General features: G+C 44.8%; 1 protein-coding gene across 2 annotated transcripts in view; it reads left to right on the top strand.

Annotated features, from left to right (window-relative positions):
• SAMD4A (sterile alpha motif domain containing 4A) overlaps nt 1-27954 on the top strand; it is a 229014-nt gene that overhangs the window by 162112 nt on the left and 38948 nt on the right. The window contains exon 3 of one of the 2 annotated variants that reach the window (XM_065871207.1): nt 17166-17429. The exons of the other annotated variant lie outside the window; for it this stretch is intronic. Within the exon in view, the coding sequence (XP_065727279.1) occupies nt 17166-17429 (264 nt within the window). The remainder of the gene's footprint in view (nt 1-17165; nt 17430-27954) is intronic. 2 annotated transcript variants of the gene reach the window in all.

The raw sequence follows: 27954 nt of genomic DNA, 5'->3' as shown, positions 1-27954 counted from the left end.
CTTTTTTTTGAAGACAAAGATTTTACACCAACCCTCCTGATCTTAAAACTTGTGCCCCTTCAGTTCTAGGAAATTTTCTCAAATTTTAAAAATAATTCTCTCTGATTTTAATCAGATAATAGCTTTTCTCTTTTGATCATCTAATTTCCTTAACTTTCCCTTTCTTGTTTTCAATCTTTTTGCTCTACTTTTAGTCTTCCTGTTCTACTTTCTGGTTGATATCTTTATCTTCTACACCTACTATATAATTTTTAATTTTTGCTATTATATTTTCAAATGGCAAGTGTTCTTGTTCTTTGAATGTTCCTTTTCGTATTGCATTATGTTCTTGTTTCATGAGTGCAAACCTTTTCTAATATCTCTAAAGATGTTACAGTTGAGTTTTGGAGTCTTTTTCAGCTCCCAACATTATCTGTGCTTCCTTGAGTTAATTTTTCTGTTTGTTTTGGACCCTGTATCTCAAGCAAATGTCCTTTCATTTAAAAGGAAGGCACTAGAACTTGTGTGTATGAATTTCACCATGAAGAGATCTGTTTGGGCCTGGCCAGGCTGTTTCCTGGGGACTCACAGCTGTAATTCTTTTCTCATGAACTAGTCCATTTCCCCTAGAGGAATCCTTTTCTCCTTCTGGAAGATACAGGCCTGGCTGCCTGGGTCCTGGGGGCTGTCAGGAGAAAGATGCTAAGAAGATAGGATAGTTGCCTGATTTTGTGGGGTGGGAGAGAGTATCTGAGGTTGTCCCTGTACCTTAGACATACTTTCTACCAAACCTCCTGTCTTCAGCCCCTCCCAGCACCCCTGCCTTCAGAGGTACCTGATCTTGGAGTCCTAATCTTCTTGGGAATTCTGCAGCGTAAACTGTCATGCTTCCATTGCTGTGGGCATATGTGTCCCCTTTCTTTGGTCTACTGAGTCAGTTACCTTCGTGTCCTTCTGTTTCCCAGCTTCCAAAATTTTGTTGATTTCAGTGGTCTACTGATACCCATTGTCATCTCCTGTCATTTCTCTGTGTCCTTTTCCTTGTGCATTTATGCCTTTGCTGTCTTTTTAATGAGTTTCCCGAAGGAACGGTAACATCTCCATATGTTGGAAGTCTATTTTAACTTGTTGATTTGTTTATTATCTATCTCTCCCACTTGATTATAGATTCCAAGAGGCCAGGGACCTGGCCTTGTTCACTATAGTATGCCTACTGTCCAAAACACTCCCTGGCGTATCATGGGTGTTGAATAAATACTTAATGAATGTATGCATGAATGAATGACATGTAATATAGATCTCTTTGTACAATGCTTACAGCCCAATAAATGATAACTATCTTAAGCATAATTATTTCTATCTTTGAAGATTAAGTATTGAAACCAAACTTTATGCTACTCACAGCCATTGATTTTAAATGGGGACAAATCTATCTCTTAAGTTAAAATCTTTAATGAGAAGCATCTGAAATATCTTACCTCCCCTAGAGCACCTTCTTCAAGCCCAAACTTTTCCTGATAGTGATCTTCCCACCATAACTCTCTTTACTAATAGGATGTCACCTGTTTCGGTTAAATTAAGGTCTGCATTTGAAAGGTAAGAGACTGCCTGAAGATCCCATTTCCTAGTAGAAGCACTCCTGGAACTAGTTCCCCTCGTTCATAATGTGACCTTCTGCCTGTCACCTACCTTCCTTCAGTTTCCATTGTCTTATCTGGAAAGTAGGCTGGGGAGAACAGAAAGATTGATTAAATGATCCCTGAAGCTTTTGCAGGCTCTAAAATGACAGATTCTGTGGTTCTGATAATTACCAAGTGTCAATAAATAACCATCTCTAGGGCCCAGGTGTTACGATAGTGACATCCCTGTGAAATTGCCCAGTCTTTTCAAATGGCAGATTGGTCAACTCATTAGATAAATAGGTATATAAATGATGGCTTCCAGGTATACATATAGACATCCCAGTTTTAAACATCTGCATAAATATATTGTCACAATAAAAACCACAGAATTAAATAAATACAACCCAAACTGATTAATAGGATTAACTGTAGTAGAGAAACCAGCCTTCCACTGGTGAAGATTCTGGCCGAAGAAGGTGTTGCTTTTTGCAATCTCCAGACAATCCCTGACTTCACATCAGTGCTGGCAATCTCTCTGACCACTTTGGCAAAAACAAGAGCGTCCTGTAGCAGGTCTTGAGTGGCGGATGGCTGAACAGTGGTGGGCAGCCAATATGAGAAAAACAGGTGCACAGAGTGCCCAGAACTGGAAAATGCCAACCCACTGTGAAGATGCAACAGCTCTGCTTCTGGAAAAACCCAATGGCATACTGTTGTTTTTGGAGACCCTAGACCCTGCTGTGTTTGGGTTACATTGTTTATGACGTTGTACATAGGCCTCAACATTGGGGTCCTGCAGTGTGTTACTCTGGTTGTTAAACGAGGGATTATCTGTTTTAAATCGCAGATCTATTAATCTCCCCCTCTCTATCAATGACATTGATATAAAGACTAATGACCATTGATATAACTTGAATGATAAAGACCAAAAACGTAGGGGCTCTAGTATTAGCTTCAATATCAATTTTGTTGAGTGACCTTGGCAATTGCTGTTATCTCTTTCAGCCTCTGGTTCCTTAAGTGATAAAATGGCAAGGGGGTAGACTAGATGATTTCTAAATCATATTCTTAAAGAAGTCCTTTCCTCTTTTAAAGTTCTGGAATTCTGAGATAGTTGGGGACTAAATAAATGAGGAAAACAAATTGTGGTGCTCCTGACACCTTCCAGTCTTCTGAAAATAATATTCTTTCAGGAAGGGCCTAATAAATGCAACACCATCTTTAAAACCCCATCAGGACCAACTCCATTGGGTATCTAAACAACAACAACGACTTTTCAATAAAACATAGGGGGACTTCCCTGGCGGTCCAGTGGTTAAGACTTCGCCTTCCAATGCAGGGGGTGCAGGTTCGATCCCTGGTCGGGGAGCTAAGATCCCACATGCCTCATGGCCAAAAAAACAAAACATAAAAGGACAGAAGCAATATTGTAACCGATTCAATAAAGACTTTAAAAACCAATTCTCTTAAGGGCTTGACTCAGGAATGAGGAGCTCTGTACCCACCCTGTTGGGCACCTGGTGAGTCAGTGTTCATTTTATGGGGATGCTTCTTGAATCACAGCTTTCTGTTTAGGGAAACTTCATGGTTATCTTACATCTTTGAAGGGGGAATGAAAACTAGGTTGTTTCTCTTAAGTCTGCTGCTCCTCTAGCATTTAATTTTTTTTGTTGTTTGTTTGTTTTGGCCATGCTGTGCAGCATGCAGGATCTTAGTTCCCAGACCAGGGGTCGAACATGTGCCCCCTGCAGTGGAAGCATGGAGTCCTAACCTCTGGACTGCCAGGGAATTCCCTCTAGCCTTTAATTCAAAATGAAAGGATCTTGGTTTGGCTTTTTGATGCAAATGCTCATCAGACTCTGCCCTCAGAACACCCACACAAGACCAAAACCATAAGCTCTGTGAGCCGGTCAGGGAAAGCCCAAGTGGAAAAGAGATGCTTCGTAGGCAGCTGAGCAGGTGATTTCTAATTCAGTTATAGGGAATCTTCATGCTACTCAGAGCCGCGGATTTTAAGTGACTGCATGGAATAGCCAAAGAAACAACATGCACATTTACCATAGAAGCAAGAGAGAAGAGGAGAGCTTTTCTGATTTTTATGCATTTCTCCTGACACTGTCATTCTCAAATGGAGAGCCAGGATTCAGAGAGGCGTCTTGGTCCTGGTGCATTACCACCTCCTCAAAAACTCTGATTAGTCCTTGAGATACTGTAGCAAATTAATTGAAATTGAAATCACCTAAAATTTTTACTTCCTTCAGCAATTCTTCACCTTCATGCAAAGTGTTACTTAAAATATTAACAATGCCTTACAGCTCGTAGCAGCTGTATGCTTCTGAATGATAGAAGGTGATGGCTTAATAAGTGATAGAAGATACTGTTTGCATCTGTGCCGCCCTGTGTTTTATTATTCTCTTTTTTGGCACCTGTAGCCCTAGTCACTAGCATAGTGCCCTGTGCATAGAAACGTTAGCTAAGTGTTTGTTGGATGAGTGAGTGAATAAGGCAGTTAGCTTAAAGGTAAAAAATGTATTTCAAAAGGATCTTGCATACATCATCTTAGAGGGCCTTCCTCATCCTTCCTAATACCCAGCATATGCCTAACACAGAGCAGATGCTCAGCGAGTATTGGATTGATGGATAGATGGATGGATGGATGGATGGATGGATGGATGGATGGATAATACGGACAGCATGTGATCCCACAGCAACCCTGGGAGGTATGTAGGAGAGGTATTATCACTGTTCTAACTATTTTCCAGATGAGTACTATGAGACCCTGAATGAGGAGGCAGTGGACCTGCCCGGGGTTTTGGATATTGAGTGTTCAGTGTCAAGGCCCAGTGTCAGGGCTGGAGTTCTTTCTTCCATGAGAAACAGTGTGGAGTTGGGCTGAAGAACACAAGTGAAGCTTGCAAGTCAGAGAAGCTTGGGTTTTGAAACCTGGCCCTCGCCCCTTCCTAGCTGTGTGATCTTTGCCAAGCCCCTTACCCTCTGCACCTCAGCTTCCTCCCGGTGAAACGTGTGTTTGTGTGTTTGTACGTGGGGGAGGAGTAATGATAGAACCCACCGCATAAGGCATTAAATGAGGAGTGACTGGAACAATGTGAGGGCGCATCTGGCAGTGCCCGACACTCGGCCGGCCTTAGTGATGGTAGCTGGTGCTGCGGTTGTGCTCACCCTCGTGTGGCCTCCTCTTCAGGGAGAAGGTTCGGGAAAGGTGGTCCTAAGGATGTGCTTTTGGGTTGTGTTTGGGGAAAGGACAGTACAGTATCCCCAGCCTAGGGCCGGGAAGAAAGAAAGAGACTAAAGAGACAGAGCATTCATTCCTTCAGTCACCCTTCCATGAAAGCCTAAAATGTGCGGGAGAAAGGAGAGCATTGGGATGAGCCAGGAAGGGGAGGGATGAGATCAGTTAGTGCCTTCCCTGGTGCAGAATGTAGCCTGCGGTGAGCAGCTGGCAGCTCCTTTACCCTGACACCCTCGCCGGATGTCCTATCAGTATTACAAGGCAGACTTTTTTAAAAATATGGGGAAATAAACAATGCGAGGAAAATGTCTTGTCCAAATGAGAATGGCACTGCATAAATATGCTAATAGCATCATAGCCGATTGGCTTAGAGAGGGGCTGAGAGATCATCCTCTGGGCTGTAATGGCTTTTTCATTGTTGTGCCCTCAGCTTGTAGAGCTTGACACACGGGCACCCAACAAATGTCTGAGGAATGAATGAAGGAAGGAGTTCATCTAGTCCAGCCTCCTTGTTTTGCATATGAGGAACCCAGTGTCACCTAGCTGTGTTATACGTTCTTAGCTTGAATTTCTAAATATAATGGAAGTACTTAGAATCTTCAATAAGGACTTCTGGCAATCGGTGTTGCTTACCACTATCAGGACAAAGAGAAGATCTCGAGAGGGTTTCTTTTTTTTTTTTTTTTTTTTTTTTTGTGGTACGCGGGCCTCTCACTGTTGTGGCCTCTCCCGTTGCGGAGCGCAGGCTCAGCGGCCATGGTTCACGGGCCCAGACGCTCCGCGGCATGTGGGATCTTCCCGGACCGGGGCACGAACCCGTGTCCCCTGCATCGGCAGGCGGACTCTCAACCACTGCGCCACCAGGGAAGCCGAGGGGTTCTTTTCATTAATGGAAAAGAAGGTGATTCACGTGCCCTGACCCTCCAAAATGGAAATGAAACGCGAACACTTAAAATGAGTGGGAGGAAAGGAAAGACCAGGTTGAGTCTGAATCAAAGGAACGTTATTCTGATTGGGGCAGAGAAAAGATTGTCTGTAGATAAGAATTCTGAAAGAACAAGGAAGACACTTCTTTTGGTATGACAGCCCATGGTAGAAAATTCATCTCTTGTAAATCTGTGAAACACTATCCAGCAATCAGAGATATTTTTCATACTGCACATAATACACTGAAAATGCTCTGTGAATGTCATTAGACTGGCTAGTACTTTGAGTCGATCTTTCAGTTAGCAGTGTTGGTTTATATTGGGTTATTCTTACTCTGACAACTAATAACTAATATTTCTGTAGGACTTCACAGTTTAAAAAACACTTTCATGTACAGTAAATGATTTAATTTTTCAGCAATCTTATGATGGAGCCTTTGATAGCTACTGCTGGAGAAAACTGAGGCACAGAATGGCCACATGTCTTCCAACCCAAATCCCAAATTCTTATTCAGCAGGCTGCATTTCCTGTAGATGATGCCTCCCCCAGTGTCAACAGAACAGGTGTCAAGGCAGTAAGTCAGAGCTGGGTGTGTAGCCAGTACATCTTAACCTTGAATGTGCACACAAATCTCCTGGGATCTTAAAATGCAGGTCCTAATTCTGGGTCTGGGGTGAGGCCTGAGAGTCCAGCCTTTCTAACAAGTTCCCGGATGTCGCTGATGCTGCCGGTTCATGGATCTAGAACACATTTTTTGCTGCTTGTGAATCAGTTATGCTCTCACCTACCGAATTTCCAGACCAGGAGAGAATGTACTCAGAGCTTTCTGCAGCTGATTCATGTCCAGAGAGAGCCTGAGGCTGACCCCTGACCCTCTCTTCCTGCCTAGCAAGGATGAAATGGCCACAGCAAGAGGCAGGCACTATTGCCCAGGAGTCAAAACATTGTATAGGGAGTCTTTAGAAATTTCTGCCCAGATATCATTCACATTGGAATTCTGGTTCCAAAATATCTATTTTACCTGGAGGGCAGGACAAGAGTGATAAAATCCTGGGCTGAAGACCCTGAGCAGAATTCTGCACGTGAAGCCAAAGCGATGATGTGTATGTTTTCTTTTGAAGTGACTTAAAGAGTAAAAAAGTGCCCATTCTTTGGGGGCATTTTATTAAGACCAGGCGGCCAACCTGGGGAGGTTTGCAATGTCCAGGATGTGGGCAGAGTTTGAGGGGAACACTGAGGTAAGAAGACAGCCCAGGACGGTGGTTCTCAGCCTGGCTAGCCATTAAAACCACTCACATGCATCAGAAAGTATGAATGCTTTGACTCCATTACAGGGATTTTCAGTTACTTGGTCTGGGCTGGGATCTGGGCGTTGGGATTATTATTATTTTTTTTTTTTTAGCTACGCGGGCCTCTCACTGTTGTGGCGTCTCCCGTTGCGGAGCACAGGCTCCGGACGCGCAGGCTCAGCGGCCATGGCTCATGGGCCCAGCCGCTCCGCGGCATGTGGGATCTTCCCGGACCGGGGCACGAACCCGTGTCCCCTGCATCGGCAGGCGGACTCTCAACCACTGCGCCACCAGGGAAGCCCATTGGGATTATTTTTAAGGCTCCAGAGGGGTTGAATGTGCAGCCAAGGTTGAGAACTGCTAGCCTAAGACAAAAAAGGCTTCAGGATGGAAGACGGAATGAAGAATTGTATCCATAACTATATTAGTCAGTTCTCATTATTTGCAGTGCCGATGTTCTGTGAAGTCCCTGTGAACACTGAATTAGCCAACACTGAACCCCCCTGCTGCTAGGGGAAATACTAGACTAGGTTCCTGCAAACCTCATGACATTTTCATTAACCTATCAATACATAACATTATTTTATATATGTTTAAAGACATCTTATTTAATACATATTGTTGATTCATTAATATCTGCATTCAAGGCCAACAGCACTCTTACTCATGCTGAACAAAACTTGTCCAACACATGTGTTTTCCCCCTAAAGCACATCACAGCCTCTTGCACTGAGCAACACTAGCCAGCACACCAGCCCTACACTTGGGGGCGATTTTAAACAGTCAATCACCAACGAAAAACACCGAAGTTAGAAAAACATGGTGCTGAACAACCTTGTAAGGGACACTGGTTTACAGTATGAGAACTGACATGGGAAGGCTGAGCAACAAGGCCTGTTTGACTCCAGCCAGGAACACGTGCTCCAAGGACTCATTTTTTGCCAGTCTGCACAGGTCGGTGAATGACGATGAGAATGCTGCGAACGTTGATTTTTGGTTACAAGAAATTTTTAGCAAGTAGGTGAATTCGCAAATACAGAATCTGTGAATACGGAGGATCAGTGATATATAAGACATAATAAAGGAACACACACTGTATAGTTTGTATGCAGGTCAAGGTGGACATAGAAGTAGACAAGCAAAGAGACCTGTGGATCTGAGCTGGTTGTCTGGGGTCAGCCCAGCCCCCCTGATCGCCCTACAGCCTGTTCTCTTTGCTGCCCAGATCTTAAGGCTCCAGACAGCCCTCCCCATCTCATATCCAATAAGAAATGAATGCTGTTCAATTCCTGTCCTTAAACTAGAACAGTCCTGGGGCCTGAATTATGCCAGGAACCTCATGCTTGCAGTGTCTCTGGAAGTCTTTTATTGCAGGACTGATTTATAATACCCAAGTCGATGAGTTGAGAGCAATTATGTAAACGCTGTTTCTCTGGGATAGAGAATAACGGTCCGGTTTAAATGAAAAATGCAGTGCCAAGTGAAAAATTCAAATCGTTATGTGTAATTACAGACCGCAGTAAATCAATTTTACAAACACAGTACCAATCTCACTGTGTCCCAACACCCACAGGGTCAGGTTGTGACAGTTTAAATTTGAGAAGAGGCTGAAGGTGAAGAGAAGGTGGGAATTGGGATGCATGAAGCCTCAGTAGCTTGTCTTGAATCACATGGTGATTCAATCAAATATAATTAAGAAACCAGGAGAACCCAAACCATCCAATTTCTCTTAATTAACACCCCCCCAATAATCTAATTAGCAGTGTAAGCTCAAATTGTGGGTTTTTTTTTTTTGAATGGTCATTTATGTGTATTGTTACACTTGACATTTAGATTGAATGCTTTAATGAAAACAAGAACCAATTCCCTCATCAGTAAATTGCCGGCCGAAATGCTGAGAATCTCCAGTTCTCATTCTTCTATCAAGGAACTAAGTTAAGAATTAGTCAGGACTGCATAATACATTTCTAATTATTTATAACCCGTCTCCTAACACTAGAAAGAAAAGAAAAAAGATTGCTGCTTAATCAAGGCCAAGTTCAGAGTTTCACACTCTGAAATCCTGGCACCGGTCCTGCGTTTGGCTGGTGCTGAGTTGAGACCCTGATGGCAGTAGGATTTTGGCATCTTCTAATGATGCCAGTCCTTGCCTAATCACTGCTGTTGCATTTAAGAGCCACCTTGCCCTCTTATCTGGGAGCCTTTTAAGCTCCAGTGGCAGTGAAGACTTTGCCAGTAGTTCAGCTCAAGACAGGAGTTAGTAGACAAGACTCCAAAATATCCTTTGTAAGCCCCTTTTAAGTGTGACCCCCTTCTCCTCTGGACAACTGCTGCTGGTGGTGTCAAGATGCAAAAGGATACCCTGATGATTTGTTCAGTGACTCTGGTAGTGGCCCTGGGACTGATGCTCTGAGGCGGGGCTTGGTTGCTCAATCATGAAACCCTGGCTATTGCAGTTCCAAACTTGGATTGCTTTGCTGGTACCCGCATTCAGTCAGCGGCCGGGGAGTGCTAAACACAGGATGGACAGTGCATTTTGTAAACCTAAGAAGCACTTCCTGGATAGACATGTGAGCTAACAGTGATTACAATTTGAGAGTTATCTTTTAAGAAAGGGGTAGGAGGGTAGTTTTGTCATCAAACATCTAACTTTCTGAGTTTCTCCACTCTCTTCCTTAAACACAGTGACTGGAGCATTTTTATGGACACACTGGTAAAGAAAAAAGGAAATAGCTGCTTCAGTCCACTCGTGGCCACTTGCTTGACTCAAATATTTTCTTTACTTGGTGTCATAATCAGAATGATTCAAATTCTGCAACTCTGTCTAAACTCTTCACTCACCACATGGGTAGAAATTCCACGGACAAACCTAAGGTCTAAGAAGCCTAAGGGTTAAGCACATATAGGTATAACTATAGATATGAAAAGGAACATAATTCAGGAAAGTAGAAGTGAACCCAATATACAGGAACCTTAGAAATGGCTGGGTTGATTCTACAGTCCCTCGAATTGGCTGAAACATCCGCTTCAGTGGTGTCAAGTTACTTCCATAGTTGGTGTCCTTGGTTTTGATAGAATGGAATGAGAGGATTTGGGCAGTTTCCTTTTAGGACTGATTGATTTGAAGTTCTACTTGTAAGATTCTACTGATTTCTATCAAATGTATATATTGGCTTCTTGTCTAACTTATAAAGAATGACGATGTAAAGTCAAACAGCAGTTTTCTAAAATAGATTTTCTACTGGATGACACCCAGTTTTGCCATTATAGAAACTGACAAAAGAGGACAAATGAAATGTACAAAAGATTAATGCAGCAATAAAAGTCTGCCAGAAACATTCCAATTTACTTCTTAAAAGCCTAAATGTTTAAGTGATAATGTGAAGGCAGAAACATACATCTTTGCTCTGCCCAAAGGCCGAGCCTTCTGTGGAGTCATAAGGGCTGACACCAGTGACAAGGACTCACATCATGGAAAAACCTCTCCAGGTGCTTTTCCCTGCGTCAGAACGTGTTCACTTCAATATGGTATGAAAATGAGACTGAACGGGGAGAAAGAGATTGGGCAGTGTGTATTTGTCAGCCCTGTTGGCACGTTCTTTGCGGCTCTGTCTTCTTCTAGAGTCTCCGTTTGTTTTGTTTTGTGGCGTAGGCGAGTGTATGCTTTCTCTTCAGAGAGCGGGTGGCTTCCTCCCTGGGCTTGTCGGGAACACCCGGTCCGCCCCCTACGTCTTTGCTTTGTAGCATGCCCTTTCTTCTTCCCCCAGGATGAGGTGGAGTCTAAAGCTGTTTGGGGGAATCATCTTCTGGTGTCCAGATGTTGTGAGCACTGGTTTTCTAAACTTTTGGACAAGAAGCAGAGCACAAGCATGCAGAGTTGAGGCATATAACCTTTCAGATTTGCTTTTAATCTGTTCCCTGAAGCAATGAGATGGAGCATGTTAATTTTAACCGTAATAATTAATACTCCCTTCCCCCTCCAACCCCCGACACAAATCTGTTCTTAGCCATGAATGTGACTGGTGTTGTCTTTTTTTTGCATGATGTCACTGATTAAATACCCAAGTTTTTTGGTTTTTTTTTTTTAATGTATTCTTGCAGTACTATTAATCTTTTCTTCCCCCAAGATTCCCACCACAGGGCCTCAGATTACTGGTTGTGGCACCACAAAACCAACTAAAGAAGAGGAATCCAGGGTCTAATGTCGTTTCGCCACTGAGCCTTACTCAAAGATGTTGGCTTTTTTAAAAAGCAAATGCCTAGAATTATGCATAGGTGTTAGTGGTGTTAGCAGAACTCTACTCTTTGAAAATGGAAAGCCTTTAGTAACAGTTCCTTAGATGCCCTGAAGTCAGTGTTCTCAGAAGAAACTCTTGGGATGGCACCCGAAAGATGCCTGTTAAGCAGGCCTGAACTAAGGGAATGAACAGAAACACTCTCCCCAGTAACTTTGAAACAATAGCCATAGCTATTTTATAGCTAGTGATGGCTTCAGCTTTTTCTCCTTTAAACTTGACAAGTATCAAACCACCTCCTGCAGCAAAACTCTCAAATCGGTGTATTCAGCAAAGCTTCTACTGATACTTCTGAATTTCTTTTGGGAGTAGGTCTAAAAAATATCGTTAAAGTACACCATTAACAACACGTAAGTAGAATATTCCCCGTGCTTTTTCATAGCCTGTTGACACACGTAACATGTATCACCCGAGTAGGGAATTGACCTGGACCTTTTCGTTCGGGAAAGAAATTCTAAGTTAATATTTAAAAAATAATACGCAAATGTTTGATTTCCTCATTCTACTTTTTAAAATCCCTAAATTAGAATGAGTTGTTTTTGTAAAGTTTAGTCATACTAGCAATTAGATTGAGTTCTGTCACATGAGCGTCTAGAATTTGAAAAATTAACAAAGCATTAAGTTTTTCTGTGAAGGCCAACTTCTTGAATTAGAAATGGAGAGACTGGCTTAAGAAGAAAGAAGAGTGAAATTGCAAATCATGTCTATGTGGCTGAACTCATGAGGGCCTGGTGAGGCTGCAGAGCCCAACCTTGGGTTGAGAAGACAGGTTATTGGGTTTGATGAAAGAGAATGACATTAGGAGTATGGGTGTACTTAATGCCCTTATTGAAAAGGAAATCAGCTTCAGCAGTCTAGATTTTAGACTCCAGGGCAAAATGCTGAGCCTGGAGATAGGTGGAAACTCACAGTGGTAGCAATGAGACCTGGTGGTGGAGTGAACTTGAGGAGGTAGTATAACTGTGCAAGGCACCAGAGGACTTTAAGCATACGAGTCCCCGAGGCCACTAGGTGCCCGTGGAACTCAGCAAACACAGCAGAGAATAGCAGTCATCTCTGTCATTTATTGAGTTTGGGCCTCAGTTTTCAACAAAAAACTGGGATCCCCGTAAAACGATAATTGTACTTCAAATCTGATGATGAAAAAAATGACAAAAAGAGCTATGAATTCAGCAAATATAAATGAATTTATATTTTATTAATTTTAATACTCTCTACATACGTATAAAAACCACGTATAGCACAGCGTCTCATCTACTAACCGGTACACGTAGGGATTCCCAGGTCCTTCCACTACCCAGGGGCCCCCAGCTCACAACATAGGGATTATTGGATTACATTGCCTTTCAGGGCCTTGCAGCTCTGAAATGTTATTAATCTATGCTCATAATACTAATTTTAAAGCATTACTTGCATTCACTGTATAAAGTTAAGGAGAACAGAGAAGTATGCAATGTATCTTTGAAAGATCTCCATTACCGTTTGTTAGGATAAAGTTTCAGTGTAAGAGTTGAGCTTCAGTCGTCCAAACTGTTTGTGTATGAGGATCACTTCACTCCTTGACAGTGGGGTACAATTCTTAACCTAACAGTGGACCAAGGAAAAGCTGGGCCTGTATCCCAAACCTTCCTCTTTCCACAAACCCCATCATTTGTCATATTAGAAGGCAGGAGAAGTAGTTATACCTAATTTTCTTAAAAGAGTCTATCTGGAAAAGTCTTTTCCTGAACCTTATTTCAGTAGCTAAAAATCAAGGCAAAGTTAAGTTTGGAAAAGGAAAGGGGAAAGAAATCTGATTTCCAGGCTTTCAAGAAAATACTTAAAAGAAGAGAACCCAGCACCAGGTATCGTATTTTCCCCTAAAAATGTGTTGAAAGTAGTCTCATGAAAGATGCTTGGAGATGAAAAAGAAATCATAAGGTTAAAGGAGGTCAGAGACAGCGGCTGGCCCCGAATGGTATGACAGAGTTTATTGCCGGATTATAAGCCCCTCTGTCCTCACTTCATACTGCTCCACGGCTGAAGCAAGATTACTTTTAGCTGCTTTTCCCATATTTCAACTAGACTTGCTCAATATTTATTATTTATTTTTAGTTCACTTGAAGTTATAAATGTTCCAACTATTATAGTACTCTACTGTCATATGTACACATACATACATATGTATGTGTACATACCTGAGATTTCCTATTCCTAAAAATATAAGCGATACGGGCTCTATACTCTACACAGTATTAAGTTCTAGCTTCAGTTTTTTCAAGAGCAAGAGTCACAATTTTGCCGCCCTGGGCAATTGTTAGAATGAATCCCCCCTGAAATATGCTGTCCCTCCAACGCTCATTATTATAAAGTCACAAAATTCAGGACCTCGGTTCAGCTGGAACTTGCCAACTTCTAATCAATAGTGAGATTTTTTTGCAAGGTGTGCTTAATTCTGCATCGTTTGAATATTACTCTGGGGCAGCTTAAGTCTGAATGGAGCGCTGCTGTTGTCTGGCATGCAGCAGTCAGCAAGTGAGAACATTCAAAAGGTCTGCTTCTAGCTAGAGTTATTCTGGGGCAGCTAACGCAGTGTGAAGAGCTTCTCAGAAGCTTCACTTCACTGCTCTCCCCTCCCTACTCACAGGGAAAGGAATTTTATTTATTTATTTTTGCCTGAATATCCATTCTTCCTCTATTTACCACCACTTCAGATGAGTTCTTTTGGTTGAAAAGAAAAAGGAGCCAAGGGACAGCCATCCACCCTTTGCCCCGGGCCACCTCATTCATTCCACCGCTGTGTGGCCTGTTTTCTCACACTCTTTCTGTCCATGGCGTTTTATTCTTTCCTCTGCTGTTTTATGCCGAACAAAGTACTCCAGCACCTGAAGCAATACCAAATTCGGCTCCGTGGTCACCATTACCTCTACCTGAAGATTTGTCTTCACGCCAAAGTGGCCTTGTTGGCAGGTGACCTGTCACCTGCTCCAGTCTCCTTCCCACAGGAAGGTGAGCCTGTATTGCCTCCAGGCCTCAGTTCCCTTTGGAGAAATGAGGTGTTTGCCCCGCACAACTTGGCTTTCATGTAGGTGTGGGCCCCCGCTGGCTCTCAGTTCACGGCCCTCTCTGCAAACCAAACCAGAAGCTTAACGAGAGGCATTGTGCTTGGTTGCTATGGCAAGTTCGCTCCTAAGGGGACGTTTCTGAGTTTGGTGCCAGCTGTGGGAATCTCTATGATACAGACAGGGTGGGGCCTTAGGTAGAAAGTCTCTGGGAAAAGGTCCTGGTACCTCAGGTATAACTGATTTTTATTAGAGACAGAGACCAACCAAGTTTGTGCCATAATCCCTGTAGCTTCGGTCAAGCTCAGGGATATATGAAGAAATGGATGTAGGTTTCTATGAACAAATCCCTATAAGTCCTGGGAAGTTAGGTAAACATTTAGTAGATTCCTTGGACACTGACAGCCTCCCCAAGGACACCCCTCAGTGGGGAGGTAGCATGGATTTTAAGAAAACTTTCGGTGGAAAGAAGCAAATTGGCTTCATCTAATAACAGAATTCAACTGCTACCTGTGTGTGGTATTGTTCTCCACATCCAAAAACGGGGACTCTCTTAGCAGTGTTACCACTCATGGTTATGGATTCAGTTATAGCCTCTAACCAGGTGGAATGCTAAGGGTTCCAGCAGCTCTGAGCTGTGTGTCTCTCTTTGGCAAGGCCTGTTTTTATGGTTTCGGGCTCACTCTAATCCTGGCTGTGAAGAGGAGCCCCCGTTTCCACTCTTGGCGCACCTGGCTGGCACCGTTCAGATCATCTACCAGATATTCTGAAATGGTTGCAGAGGTACCAGGAAGCAAAGACATCTAACCTGGAAAGTCCCAGCACTTGGGGCAGCCCTGAACAAGTCTGACCAATTTTGTATAAATACTTAGACAGGCATGAAATGAATTTTCTGGATGTCTGGCTTTTCTTCCTATTGGCTTCTCTCTTCATTTTTGCTGCTGCTTCCTTTTTCTTTTTCTGCTTTTTCTTTTTTCTTTTTCTTTTTCTCTTGCTAATTCGGATCCAACCAGGTAGCAATGCATTTTCCAGGGAGCCTTTTTAAATAGTTTTTTCCATAGTCTATTTAGTGGAAATGCAAGCTGTTTCAGCCTGTTAGGATCCAAAAAAAATTTTTAACAGTGTTCCCTTTGCATATTTTGAAATTAGATGATAATTCCTTGCCTTTGATAGAATCGACCCAAATTAGAAATATTTCTCAGGTTACAGATACTAAACTCGGCAGCTCCCTTTTTCCCTCCCTTTTTTTGTCAATAAGGAAGTTTCTAGCCCTTCTGATTGTCCCTCTTGCACACACAAGACTGCCCTTCTGGCCACATGAAGCCAAACGGAAACACTGACAGCAGAGGTGTGAGCCCCATGGCTCTCAGGGCCTGGTTAATGCCAGCTGACCAGGAGCAGCCTGCCCTCACCTCTACTGCCCCAAACACACTTTTTGCAAACACTCAGACTTTTGGCTCTGGTCTTTATCGTTTTAAGTGGGCGGCAAGGGAGCCTGCTGTTCAGGTCTCTATGTGGGTGCTGCCGCACCAGAATGCGGTTTAACAGAAAGCAGAACTTCTCACATTGGGATGTCAGGTCTGCTGACTAAAAAACGCACAAAGATGAACGTCAGCAAAGCATTGCTAGTCCGGACTTGGGAGAGTAAATACCTCATCGGAGGGGATAGAGCCTGAGATGGAACTTAATGGCTTCCCTGAAAGATGTTTAAAGATGCATGTGGCTCAATTCCATGTTAACACTGCAGCAGTCAAAATAAACTGGACCTGTCGGTAGCCAGCGCAGAGAGAAAGTTATGAATAGACTTATTTTGTAAGGTTGTCACTTTACACGCCCAGAAAAACCAACCAAGGGTAACGTCGGCTCCCTCGGTGTTGATTTTGGTTAAATCCCTCCCTTGAATGACCTCAATTTAATTTGGCTAGTTATATGTGAGTTGTTGCTTTTTCCTGGTTTTCTGGAAAAGAAATTAAAAATGGGGGCTACACAGATGTTGCCCACTGCACGGAAGGGCTGAGCACGCTGGTAGAAACCATTCCCAGCTTACTGAGAGCACCCCACTGGCTTCTGAATGAACGCCTTGTTACCTGGAAGTGTTTTCAATATAAAGTTTGGCAATTAACCTGTGAAGTCAAGAGAAAGAATCGGCCCTTTCACGCACAGCTGCTGTGTCCCGTACCCCTGGTAGTGTTGGGCCCCTCGCTGAGCCTGCACCCCCTTCAGAGGTGATGGTTCCCCCGATTCCTGGTTGGAAGGACTAGTCCACTTCGTCTAGCTCAGCCCAGCAAAGATCCCCAACGATGATGACCGGCCTGCCTGCCCTTCCAGAAGTCCACCCTTAATGACATGGGTAATGTCGGGTTTTGTGTGTTTCCTCCCCTGCAAAAAAAAATTATCCAGGACATGTTCTTTTCAGTCTTGGCAGATGGCCACTTAGCCAGACTGTCAAGCCTCACCTGATTTATGTAGTAGTAGCCCACTACTCCAAATCCTGATTTCTAGAGTTGGAACTAAACCCAGATCCCAACCCACAAAAGCACAGGTCTGGGCACTATAGATGTAGCCTCCCTGGAGAAGCCCACCCCACCCAGAGGTACAGACAGCATCCTTTTTAATCACCCCGAAGGGAAGGGCCACCCCATGCCCACTGATGCAGTAATAAGACAGCGCCATCTCTCAGGGTGAAGAGGTACTGTGGGTTCTTCTGCGGCCCAGGCTAAAGGGGGGGGAATAACCTATTTCATTTTATTTTTTTTTTCCAGTTCTCTCAGGCCAGGCACACCACAGCCCTTTGAAACGATCTGTGTCCCTTACCCCACCCATGAATGTGCCAAACCAGCCTCTAGGACATGGATGGATGTCTCATGAGGACTTACGAGCTAGAGGACCCCAGTGCCTCCCATCCGATCATGCCCCCCTGTCACCACAAAGCAGTGTAGCCTCTTCAGGAAGTGGTGGGAGTGAACACTTAGAAGATCAGACCACTGCTCGTAACACATTCCAAGAAGAAGGTAGTGGTATGAAAGGTGAGTGACTACCACTGGCAACAGAGTCCATCCCTTTATTTGGAATCAGGAGGGTGAGAAGACAGGTAGGCAGTGAGGAGGAAGGAGCCCGCCCCTCCCCAGGCTGATGGAGTTGACCGTGGAGGAAAGGGCTCGGATTCCCCTTCCAGGGCTTCTTGCCAAAACCTGGGAAGAGCAAGAGAGGTCAACACCCTCTTTTTTTTTTGAATGCAGTGACTTGCAGACAATAAAATGTGTCACAGCTGGCGGTGATAGCATCTACTGTTTGCACGTACGTTCCTGGTCTGCCCTGTTTGTAAAGCTGCTCCAGCCTTCTACCTCACTGCTTTGGCCAGGGAACCGTCAATAATTTAGCAAAACAAACCGCAGGATCTTTTTTCAAATCTCTCTTAGTGCACAATCGTCATGTTGCTTTCTTTCCTCTCTCCCTTTTCCTTTGATATCCAAAGAAGCTTGCAAACCCTTTTTCTCTGCATCTGTTTAAGGGACATGAAAAAACTACCACTGAGACTCTCTGACAGTGTTTTCAGCCTGATAGCAGATTTGCATACAGGTGATAACGGCCTTTGTGCAGCATGAATAAATGTTCCTACACTGCCCTGTAAATCTCTCCTCTTCTAAAGATACTCGTCGGGAGATAGAGATTTCCAAATTGCCCATGGTAGGTTCAGAGAGGATACGCACGTTCTGTATTTTTAGATGCAAGTTGTTCAAGGGCCGGGAAGCCCTTAGGGAAAGATGCTCATCAGAGACACATTAATAACAATTTTAGATGGAGAAACAAGAGCTAGTCGTGCTCCTGGGACTACGATGCTGAGGGGAGGCTCTGAGGCTGCCCTCGTTGCTGGCATGCGTAGTCCTGAGGTTGTGCTGTTTCTGATCGTACCCTTGAGAAGAACTAGTGTTGACATAGGAGGCTGTGTACTGAGTTTCCTCCCCACCACAGAAGCGTGGCACAGGGAGATGCCCGCCATTGCCCAGGTGCTGGTTGTAAGCGAGCGCCAGGCTGAAAAATGGAGCTTGCCCACCAGGGGACGTGAATCTGACACAAAGACACTTCCCTGGAGCATTCCTCCCTCCCAGCTGCTCAGGCCAGCATCCTCCCAATCCCACCACAATCTGTGGCGGATACTGTACTGAGTGCCCAGAGCGGGTGGGACACATCTTGATGTTTTCCTCTCTCTGGTGATCCAAATGGGTCATTAAAGGTGTTTAACAGGCAGCAAAAACAATGGCTCCTTTTGGCACGGTGGGGATGTGTGTCCTCTTTTCTTTCTCTTTCACAGTTCTCGGGAAAATGTGTCATAATTTTGGAGACCTACCAAAACCCATTTTTGAGTTTATGCTACATGGTTCTGTGTTCAAGCAGCTGAGCCCCGGGGGATGAGTAGCAGGGGAGGCTCAGCCATGCTTGGCCCAAGACGGGTAGAAGCCATGGTTACTCAGGACTAGCTTCTTGCCGAGTGAAGTGGAGCATCTGGACAAGTGGAGTGTCTGGACAGATGGTTTCCAAGAAAGCTACGTGCGGTTCTAATTGGTAACTGTGGGAAGGAGGCCTGGCCTTTACGTTGAAGGGCTTGGAGGGTCTTGCAGGAAGCCTGTTGTTCTCCAGGACACAGGCCTCGCCCAGAGGAATGCTGGGTCTGCTGTCTGCTGTCTGCTTATAGGAGCTTCGTTACCTTTTCTTTCTTTTTTCCTTTTGCTTTCTTTTCTTGGTTTTCTTTCTTTGTCTTTGGTTGTGAAGCCCTCTGTATACCTTAGACATTCTCCCAAAGCAGGTAAATGTTTGTTCATTGCATGCTGGCCTTTCGAGGTGAGAAATGAGTAATGAGAGCAGGCTTTTAAAGAGAAATGAATGAGAGAAAAATGGAATAAATGTCCTATCCCTGTTTTAGAATAAAAGCCGAAATATTCCAAAGTTCAAGGAACATCCCATATATCCTCTTCTTCGATTCCTTCTTTTAGAATCGGTGAGAATTGTCCCCTCAGAGCTTCTTCGATCGGAAAATGATGCAGATAAGATCTGATAGCCAAGATTTTCTGTATAGGCCCAAGGCATGTGATCAGAAAACAGGCTCTTTGGTGGCAGGACTAAACAGAGGACCCTCTTCTGTGTATATCCACCTTCTGCTGACCTACTGAATGGTCCTTCTCCCAACGTATACAGTCCTTAGTGAATGAAATGGCAAAACCTATTTGAAGGAAGGAACATAATAGACGATGAGGGTTCTATGTGTGGGAAAAGTATATTTGCAGTTCAGCTGGTAGGTCGAGCCGTAGGAACATCCACACCTGAAAACAGCACCATTCCAGAGTGTCGGGGCCAGTGTTTATGCCACACGAATGCCCCTCCCCCGCTGCACCTGGCAACAGCTTCCCTCGAAGGCCACCCCTGAGGACTCCCACCATCAAGCCCTGCTCAGGATGGCCTCCCAGGAGAGCGCAGAAAAAACCCTTAACAAGCCTGTCCTAAGAGTGTGTCATACGATTCCCCTGTCCAAGAGCAGGCACCGGCTTAAATTTCCAAATTAATTTGTATTTTTCTGAGAAATGAAATCTGAAATCAAATGAAGTGCTTTTAAAGAGAGCTAGCTCTTCCTCTTGGATCCATGTCTCTTCCTTTCTGTGACCTGGCCCTTTGGCAGGAGTGTCAGCCTTTTAAAGCTACTTTCTGGTCCACTTCAGGATGCCATCATCTAATTGCTATTTTCCTACTTTTTAGACACCCAGTTTACGAGAACAACAAGCAATCTGTAGTAGAATTTGGAGGAGTTCCAAATCTCCAGGGGATGCATGTCAGCCCTCACCCCACACCTTGGGAAAAGAATAAAAATTCCCGTAATTGAGCTTAATTTAGTGTGAATTCATCCTTCTTGACAGCAGCTGTGTGTACTTTGCCGAAACGCTGTGTTCATCCGAGGCTTCCTTTTCATCCAGACAGATGAGCCAGGTTTGGCTACACATCGTCCCTTAGGAATGTGCCTCTTGGGTCCAGAGTGGGAACTAAAGCTCACAGCCCAGCATTCTTGCCCTTTTTATTTTTTCAAAAACATCCATCTCTCCCTCTTTTCGTCTTGGTGTCAGCGTTCCCTGCCAGGGATTGTCACTAAGTTCCCTCCCAAGTAGACCAGCTCCTGCTCTCAGAGGATTAACATCATCTGCCTGCTTTGCTGTGTTTTTCCTTTTATAGTAAACACACATCCTGAAGGTTTAAGTCAGCTCTGAAGCACTGAGTGGATGTCCCTGGCAGCAGGGATCTCAAACTAATATCTCAGGCTCAGGGAAGCAGGGGATCAGCTACTCAACTAGAAATTAATGAACAGAAGTGGGCCACTGAATGGTAACATGGAAGCTTCCCCTTCAACATGCCCTGTGGAGGCTACCGGTTATACACGTTTGGACTGAATAGGCTGATTGTGGTTTCTAAAATCAGTGGTCCTTCTTCCTTGCAAAAGCTTCACTGTGACTTATCCCAGGGGAAAGATTCTTGATTCTAAGTTGACACTCAGTTCTATTCTTCTCCCCTCCATATCACATGAGTAGAATGTGCTCTCTTACCCCTTCGCTCATACAAAGCCTCCAGGTGGCCAAGGGGGGAAAAAGTGACATTCCCATAAATTCCTGAAAGGAAAAGAAAATAGAGAACAGAATTTCATTGGTGGGAGAAGTACCTTTGCCCCTCCTATTAGCATCACGTCTTCAGAAATTTTGTATAAACCCAACACCTAAAGACTTATCCGAAGGCAAGGGCTGTTTGTGAGTGATATGACTGTTCTATGGGAACAGAGACGAGGGAAGAAAGACTGATTAACAGGTTTCATTTTTGTCCTCAGCAAGTCAGCTGCCTTTCTTGAGTGCTTGCTGAGAGAGGCTTTGGACTGGGGTTACTGGGGAGACAGAGGTGAAGGAGATGGTCCCTGCCTCAAGGGACTCGCTATCATGCGAGCCACAAACAGAGACCTGACGCATGTGCACATCTGTGGAAATACCTTGTCTCAGAGACTTGCCCTGGATCGAGGCAGGCAGCAAGGAGGGCCCTAATTCAAAGTGGAGGGAAGTCAAGGAAAGTTCCTGGAGGGGGAGAAGCCTGGAGCTTCAGCTCGGAGCAGGATTACAGCTTAGCCAAATATATATGGTGAGGGAAGGGCATTCTATGCAGAGGGAATGTTATTCGTGAAAGCGTGGTTATGAGACAGCTTGACCAAGTGCATCATACGCTGACTTGTGTGTTAGGGGCACGTGGGAGCAGTGTCTGGAGAGGGACGAGCCGGATGCTAGGCACTGCAAAAGACTGGAGCTTTTATCCTGACATGGAAGGAATTTAGCAGCAGAATGACCTGCTTAGATTTACATATCAGAAATAGGACCTGAACGGAAGAGTGGGAGACATACCAGAGTAGGAGAGGGGCAGGGGATTCTGGATTTGGAGGCCAGCTGGGCGGTGGGGGATGTTTCAGTACCTGAGGAGGAAAATGAATTTGGACCAAGACGAACAAAGGAGACAAGGTAGTGTGTTCGTGGGGTCTTCATAAGATAGACCTGAGAGAGCTCTGAATTGTATTGCACTGATTGAATGTAGACAGGGACGGAGCATGAGGAATTTAGGACGATGCCCAGCCTTTTGCCTGGGACATCTGGGTAGCCCATGATGTCATCGACAGCAAAGAGTAAATCGGAAAAGAAACAGACTGGGAGGACAGCGTGCGGCAGGCTGAGCGCGGGCACCCGTAGAAGATTCCAGTGCAGGCGCGCCAGCCAGGCCCGCAGCGCACCATGCTCTCCCCTGGCTCAGCCTCCCTAGCATTCTGCCTCCCTGTGGTGAAGTTCATGTGGGGCATTTACTAGACTTCTGGCTAGTAAGGCCCATAGATTTAGTCTCCTAAGACTGAGAAGCTCCATGATTTTCTCATTGCAGTTGTCGGTGTGAGAGAGGTAGAGATGGGGGGTGGGGTCTGTTTCTCTTGAGATGAGCTTCGGCCTCACCATTATGAATTAACATTGGCTGGTATACTTATGAGGTATGGCACTATGTTAGTGTAAAAATATAGGGGTAATTTAAACTTACATGGTTTGCATATAGACACGATAAAGGTTAAAAAGAAACCTTTGGGTCCAGTAACCTTGATAGAAACATAGCAATTAAGAGCGGAGGGAACCATGAAAATAGGCTCAGGTTTTCTTTTCTAAAGAATCTTCCTTAGATGAAACTTACGTAAACTTTTTTCCTCCATAGCAAAGGAAATATATTGCCTATTCTGAAATAGCTGGTTTGGGGTTTTGAGTTGTAGACCTTTGAACTTCTGCCTGTCTTAGAATGAGATGAGGAAAAAAATATATTGAAAAGTGTTATTTTTGTAAGACAAAGGAACCCATCAGAAACCTTTGTAAGAAAGGTTGTGAATACAGCATTTCTGAGGGTCGTAAGGGTGTGAATGATGGAAAGGGAGTGACACAGCCCCTTGTGTGGCTGGGACACTTTTCAGCATGGCTGTCATGGGAACAAGTTCCTATTTTCTGAATGCTGACTTTCTAGATGCTGTCTCGAATTCATCTAACTTAAAGGCCAGGATTTAGTAAACTTACTTCACTTTCTTTATTCCCAAATGCCAACATACGACCTGTGTGGATAGGTCCTAATGGGCCCAGACTTGTGCTCCCTCTTTTCAGATAGGCTGAGAGGCCCTGATATCTTTGAAAAGTAAATCCCCAGGATTCCCCCAAATTCTAAAGGTCCTGAGACTTACAGCTGCTATTTCTTACAAAGTGTGTGTCTTCAGCTAAAGTGCTTTAAGGACAGCTGTCAATGTGGAGCCCAGCTGCTGTTGACGCAAAGCAGGCTAAGAGTAGAACAGCACTTACGGGTGTCATAGCCGATGGAAACTGGGAGAAATTTAGTCCTTCTGTTTGTATCAGACACTTCAGAGAGGGTATTTTACCCAAACTCGACCATCTCTGTGCCTTCCAAGACCCACACATGCTCCCCACAAGCGTGGAAGCTGGAGGCCACCATGGACACGTCCCAGGATGGCGGAGCCTGCTCCAACCCCACAGGGACCCGAGACCAAGGCACCTTCTTTCTTTTGCTCAGAGGCTGGTACAGAATGGGGCTGTTCGTTCCGCTCTGGCCAAAAATAGGCTTCAGTTATCTTAATGGTGCTGCTAGACTTCTTCATTTTCGAAAGACATGTTTTCCTTCTTGCTTCAACCCTGAAGAGTTAGTCCCTTCTTGCTCCTACGTTGGCTCTTCTCCCTCCAAGACCAAGGATGCAGTCGTGTCTTGGAGAGAGAGAGGGAGTTGTTTGAGATTAGCCTGGCTCTCCGTGGCGAATGGGAGTTGCTCTTCCATTTGCAGGTACCAGGACCACCACAGTGAAGCCTCTTGTGGAAAAGGCGGCTGTTCGTGGTTCTGTCTTCCAGGGATGCCTTACTCCCTACCCGTTACATCGTTCCCCATATTGAGCTCTTCTGCAGTATTGGTTCCATCTTTCTCTCGTGTGGGGCCTCCTTGTTCGGGGGGCAGGTGCTGCATGGCCTGTTGACCTGAATGATATTTGCAGCCGTTCCAGCAGCAGGCATTTGAGCAAAGCAGCCCAAGTTCTAACTGGAGCCCAGCTTCTGTGTGAGCTGTAATTTGCACCACAAAGCCTCTCGGTGGCTGATTTATCCGAACTCTAAAAGGTACATAGAAAGCGTAATTGGAAACTTGACCCATTGGTAAAGACCCACAGGGAGACGTACCAGCGTATAAAACATGGGTGAAGCACTGTTATCAGAAACGCCCATGAGAAGATAAACCACCGTGGACCGCGGCAAGATGTAGAGGAGCTTCGTAAGGATGGACACTGTGGCATGGGAGCCCACTGTCCACACATGGATGGTGCTTTCTCCCAGAAACTTCCTACCCTTTGCCCTTGTCAGTTTCCTTCATGGGCTTCTCTTCCCTCACCTTCCCCTAAAAGCCTGGTGCTCCCAGGGCTCCACCTTGGCTCTCCCCTCTTCCCTGAGTAATCTCACCCACTTCCGTGGCTAAAACAACTACCATGTGCTACTACTGACAAGGAAAGTGTTTCTCCAGCTCAGCCCCCTCTTCAGAGGTCTTGACCAGTTGACTTCTCCACCTGGATGGCTCAAAGGTGATGACACCCAGCTGACCTAAAGTGGAGTTCACCATCTCTCTCCTCTCACCCCAAATCTGATGCTCCCCTGTACTTTCCTACCACACCTACTCAGAGGAACCATCTCAGGCTCCTTTCTCTCCCTTATTCCCTGTACTTCCTTAATCTTCAAGTGCTGTGGATTTACATACTTTCCTTCTCCTCTGCCACTGCCCTCCTGAGCTTGGATTCATCTCCTGGCCTCCACTCCCACTTCATCCAGCCCAGCCTTTACATCGACAGCCGTCATCATTCTTACGTACTCATCTGATTGTGCCTCTACTGCTCAGATTTCAACAGTTTCTCATCACCCAAGCCAAGGTTGACTCTCCTTGGTTCGGTATTAGAAATCCCAATCATCTGACCCTTGCCTGTTTGTCCCGTCTTATGTCTAAGCTCTTCTCTAGAATTCACCCAAGCCTTTGCTTGGCCTGGAATGCTCTCTTGCATCTCTGCTTTGCTTATGCACTGCTCCTGCTTCCTGAGACGGCTTCCTCATTATGATCTGCCCAGTGACTCCCAGACCAATGCTACTGTGACGCTATCCCACTCCCCAAGGCAAACCCAAATGCCCATTGTTCTGTGCCCATCACCCCCGCCCCACCCCCCCGCAGAACTTTGAGTAGACTTAGCACTTGTCCTGCAGCTTTTATCATTTTTTTGTGTTACCTGTTTTTTTGTATTAAAAATTCCTTGATGGCAGGGACATGCCTAGCCCCCATAATAGGCATTCAACAAATGTTGAGTCAGCAAATATCAGGATTCCCACACTTGGCAAGGAAGTCAGTCCCAGCATGTAGTAAAATCATCTTTATCTGTCTCACACTGCATAAGAGAATAACTTTCTAGTCTGGGACCTCCATTGGCATGTCCGTCAGAAACAGCCCAGATGAAGTTAAATGGCTGTGCACCAACCAGAGGCAGGAGCCCAGGCGGCATGCATGCTTTCAATCACGTATCAGCCACTCCAGGAAACACCCCTGTTGGTCTGTGTCTTCCAACCATAGACCTGAGGTTATGTTAGCTGGTTCTCAGCTTTGCATCCAACCATGTAGTATCTGGACCATGGGAAAGGAACTGAGCTTTCAGTTAGAGTTTGTCCCTGGCCAACATCTTATAGAATCTAGCCTCCAAGTCATTGGAGTTCCTGGCTTCAGAGGAGTGAAATGGTCAAGGCACTCAGTTCTCTGGTGTGTTTCCCTCTTAATGGAGTTTTGTTTTAATCCCTGGCAAAGGAAGGTGCCTCACCGCCAACCAGGGGGTGAAAGGTTAGTAAACTACGTTCTTAAGAACTGGGATTTCCTCTCCTCTGTTCATCAGTTCCCGTTGCAGGAGGAGGTGGCACATGACACTGAGCTAGGAACTGACCCTCTAGGAGCAGGTTCAACCTGCCTACCCAAGGCACGTATGGCCAAGAAGAGCTTGCATTTCCCCAGAACATAGCCAGAAATAACTCTTCAGGAAGGCCCAACTCACCATGTTCTGAAGCTGTGTAGGAACCCTTTCTGGGGAAACGACTCCCAGCGACCTACATTTTGATTAAATGAGTGAGGCAGGCTCGTCATCCCTCTAACCAGGGAAATTCTAGTTGTCAAAATACTTTTATAGAAAGGAATGAGTACTGATTGGACTGAGACTTGCCAAGCCAAGATTTGCACCCCACTCTCCCCGACTCTTAAAACACCATATTGTCGCCTCGGCTTATAAAGCACCCAGTTTGCATCATGATTTAGTAGCTTGGGATTCTATTTGTTTTATCATCAGTGGATTTTGCATGATTAAGCTGTAGGGCACCCAGTGAAAATTTAGCCCATGAAGTTGCTCCATATTCTTTTATGACAGACTGTACCCAAGCATGGCATTGGGTTACCCAGACTTCTCTGAATCACTATCACTGAGTTTTCTGAGCAGCTACCTGGGGCCTTTCAAAGATGTAAACAACAAACGTGAAACCTGGTGACAAAGCAGTAACATGTCAGTGGCCTAAAAGCCAGAGATATATCTATTTGCTTCTCACTCTGTGGAAGTATTAGCATTGTTTTAACAGCAACAAAAGCATGACGGAGAATCAAGTCTGGTCGAATAGTTCCAGGATGTCACCAGAGGGAAGCAGATGTCCTGAACTCTTGATCCAACCACAACTTGAGTTGGGGAGGATGTGAGGATTGGTAGTATGTGGCTGGGGAAGCCCTGTCTCTTGTGGTTAACAATGGTTCCAGAAGGACTCTCCACTTGTCACAGTAGAATGAAGGGCCGGAAAGCACAGAGTCAAGTGACTTCTCACCTGAGATGACTGAGTCTGTTCTTAAAATGCCATTGGCTGTCCAATTCTGTTTCTCCAGAAATTCCTCCTCTTCAGTCTTCACATTACTGCAAATCAAGAAGTAACCTCACCAGGCCCACTCTCCCCTGCTATATCTTTGAGTTTCAGGTGATCATCCCATACCCACATTCCCTGAAACTAGGTTGGGTTCACCCAGGTGGCAGGGCCTGATATCAGAGTAGGCCAGGCCTCTGTAATCAATCCCAGTTAGCTACTCTAAACATTAAAAAATGAGAAGTTTCCTACTTATTTTGTAGTGTTTGTGGAGTCTGTCAGCACCTCAGAATAAAGCACTTAGCGGTAGATAGTATCTTGCAATCAACATGGTTAGTAATGGATAATTCATAGAAAGCATGAATAACGTTCATCCAATGCTTCAGCATTTCAAAGACTTTACAGTCACTGTTTATTCAGCCTTCCCACTGATGGGCTATTTGGTCCTCATTCTACAAAAAGTTGATACAATGTAGGAAAAATCTGGGAATCTGTCTCTAGTCCCTATTTCACCACATACTTGCCCTGTGATCTAGATTTAATGACTTAATTTTGCCATCAGTAGAATGAGCTGGGGTGGGGGAAGATGATTCTAGAGGCTTCTCAAAGATCCTATCAGCTCAAAATCCCTGACTTTAGACCATGGGCAAGTGCTTTGTTTTGGTTGTACTTAGCAAGGTAATAATTCTCCTGTGGATTTTCAATACAGTTACTGTTTAATTTTCCTAAGTCTAGAATCCCAAATGTAGGAATTATTTCAGATGTGCTTTGGAATTCCCATTATCCCATAGTCTGGGCAATCTTTGGACCTTTCAAGTCCTGATATGTGGTTGACATTCGAGGAGAAGGTCAAAGACACATCCAGATACATGGCTTAGCTAGGGGAAATGGTCGGCAGACACACACACACACACACACACACACACACACACACACACTATGTGGTAATTTTAGAGTGCAGGATGCCCTTATTCCCAGTGGGGTATAGGAAGTCAGAAGAAAAATCAGGCTAAGAATGACAGCAGCTCCACCCATGGGGAAAGTGCCGCTGCCT

This window comes from Phocoena phocoena, chromosome 2, assembly GCF_963924675.1.
Source record: "Phocoena phocoena chromosome 2, mPhoPho1.1, whole genome shotgun sequence".
Taxonomy (NCBI): domain Eukaryota; kingdom Metazoa; phylum Chordata; class Mammalia; order Artiodactyla; family Phocoenidae; genus Phocoena; species Phocoena phocoena.
Note: the sequence above shows the minus strand (reverse complement) of the source record. Positions and strands in the feature narration are given on the sequence as shown.